The sequence below is a fragment of the Frankliniella occidentalis genome, unplaced genomic scaffold, assembly GCF_000697945.3.
Source record: "Frankliniella occidentalis isolate FOCC.00 unplaced genomic scaffold, Focc_3.1 Scaffold311, whole genome shotgun sequence".
NCBI classification, from domain to species: Eukaryota; Metazoa; Arthropoda; class Insecta; order Thysanoptera; family Thripidae; genus Frankliniella; species Frankliniella occidentalis.
The window spans coordinates 1-763 of NW_026267436.1; the positions used below are offsets into that span (position 1 = coordinate 1).

The 763-nt window shown below is 49.8% G+C and overlaps 1 protein-coding gene across 1 annotated transcript; it reads left to right on the top strand.

Annotated features, from left to right (window-relative positions):
- Positions 1–102: 102 nt before the first annotated feature.
- On the top strand, positions 103–679 carry LOC127751021 (acetyl-coenzyme A synthetase-like). Its single transcript, XM_052273891.1, has 2 exons — positions 103–316; positions 443–679. Exons 1-2 carry the CDS (start codon positions 245–247, stop codon positions 677–679), a joined length of 309 nt encoding a protein of 102 aa, XP_052129851.1. The 5' UTR covers positions 103–244.
- Positions 680–763: the final 84 nt, after the last annotated feature.

Sequence of the window (763 nt, forward strand, 5' to 3'; positions counted from 1 at the left end):
ACCGAGACATCCGGTAACCTGTAACCGCCGGCCGTGGTGTGCCCCTGGCAGGGGCAGGGTAGGCAACCTGTGACCGTGGGCCCGTTATACTACTCCTGACATATGTTTATTTCTTTCTAGGGAGGGAAACGACCCCGAGGACTACAGCCGGATCACCTACAAGAAGCTCCTGCAGGAGGTATGCCGCTTCGCCAACGTGCTCAAGGACCACGGCGTGCAGAAGGGGGACCGCGTCGCCATCTACATGCCCATGATCCTGGAGGTGGTGATCGCCATGCTCGCCTGCAGCCGCATCGGAGCAGTCCACGCCATCACGGTAAAGATACGCCGAAGAAAAAAAAAAGCTCGAACACGCACAATACAACTTATCCCCCAAATCTAAAATCAGTTTTACTTTTACGATTTTTGAAACAACGGTTGCATTTAATTTTTTGTGTTGCAGTTTGCGGGTTTCTCGTCGGACTCCCTGGCCGAGCGGATACTCGACTCGAAGAGCAAGCTCCTCGTCACGGCCGACTGTGTCATGCGTGGCGAGAAGCTCATCTGCCTTAAAGACATCTGTGACGCGGGTGAGAGCCATCGGCATGCAGTCAACACACACACACTGTCGGCAGTCAATTTACAAATGCGAAGGAAAAGGTTTCGCAGAGTTACTTGTCTTTGTCGAGAACACTGTTAAAAATTTTGTTGTAAATTTACAACACATTTGATGTAAAGTTTGATAGCAACAAATGTTGTTAAAAAACAACACATGTTGTAATCC

Coding starts and splice junctions, on each gene's coding strand:
- LOC127751021 (XM_052273891.1), top strand. CDS start 245: ATGCCCATGATCCTGGAGGTGGTGATCGCCATGCTCGCCTGCAGCCGC. Junction 317..442: donor GAGCAGTCCACGCCATCACG/GTAAAGATACGC, acceptor TTTGTGTTGCAG/TTTGCGGGTTTCTCGTCGGA.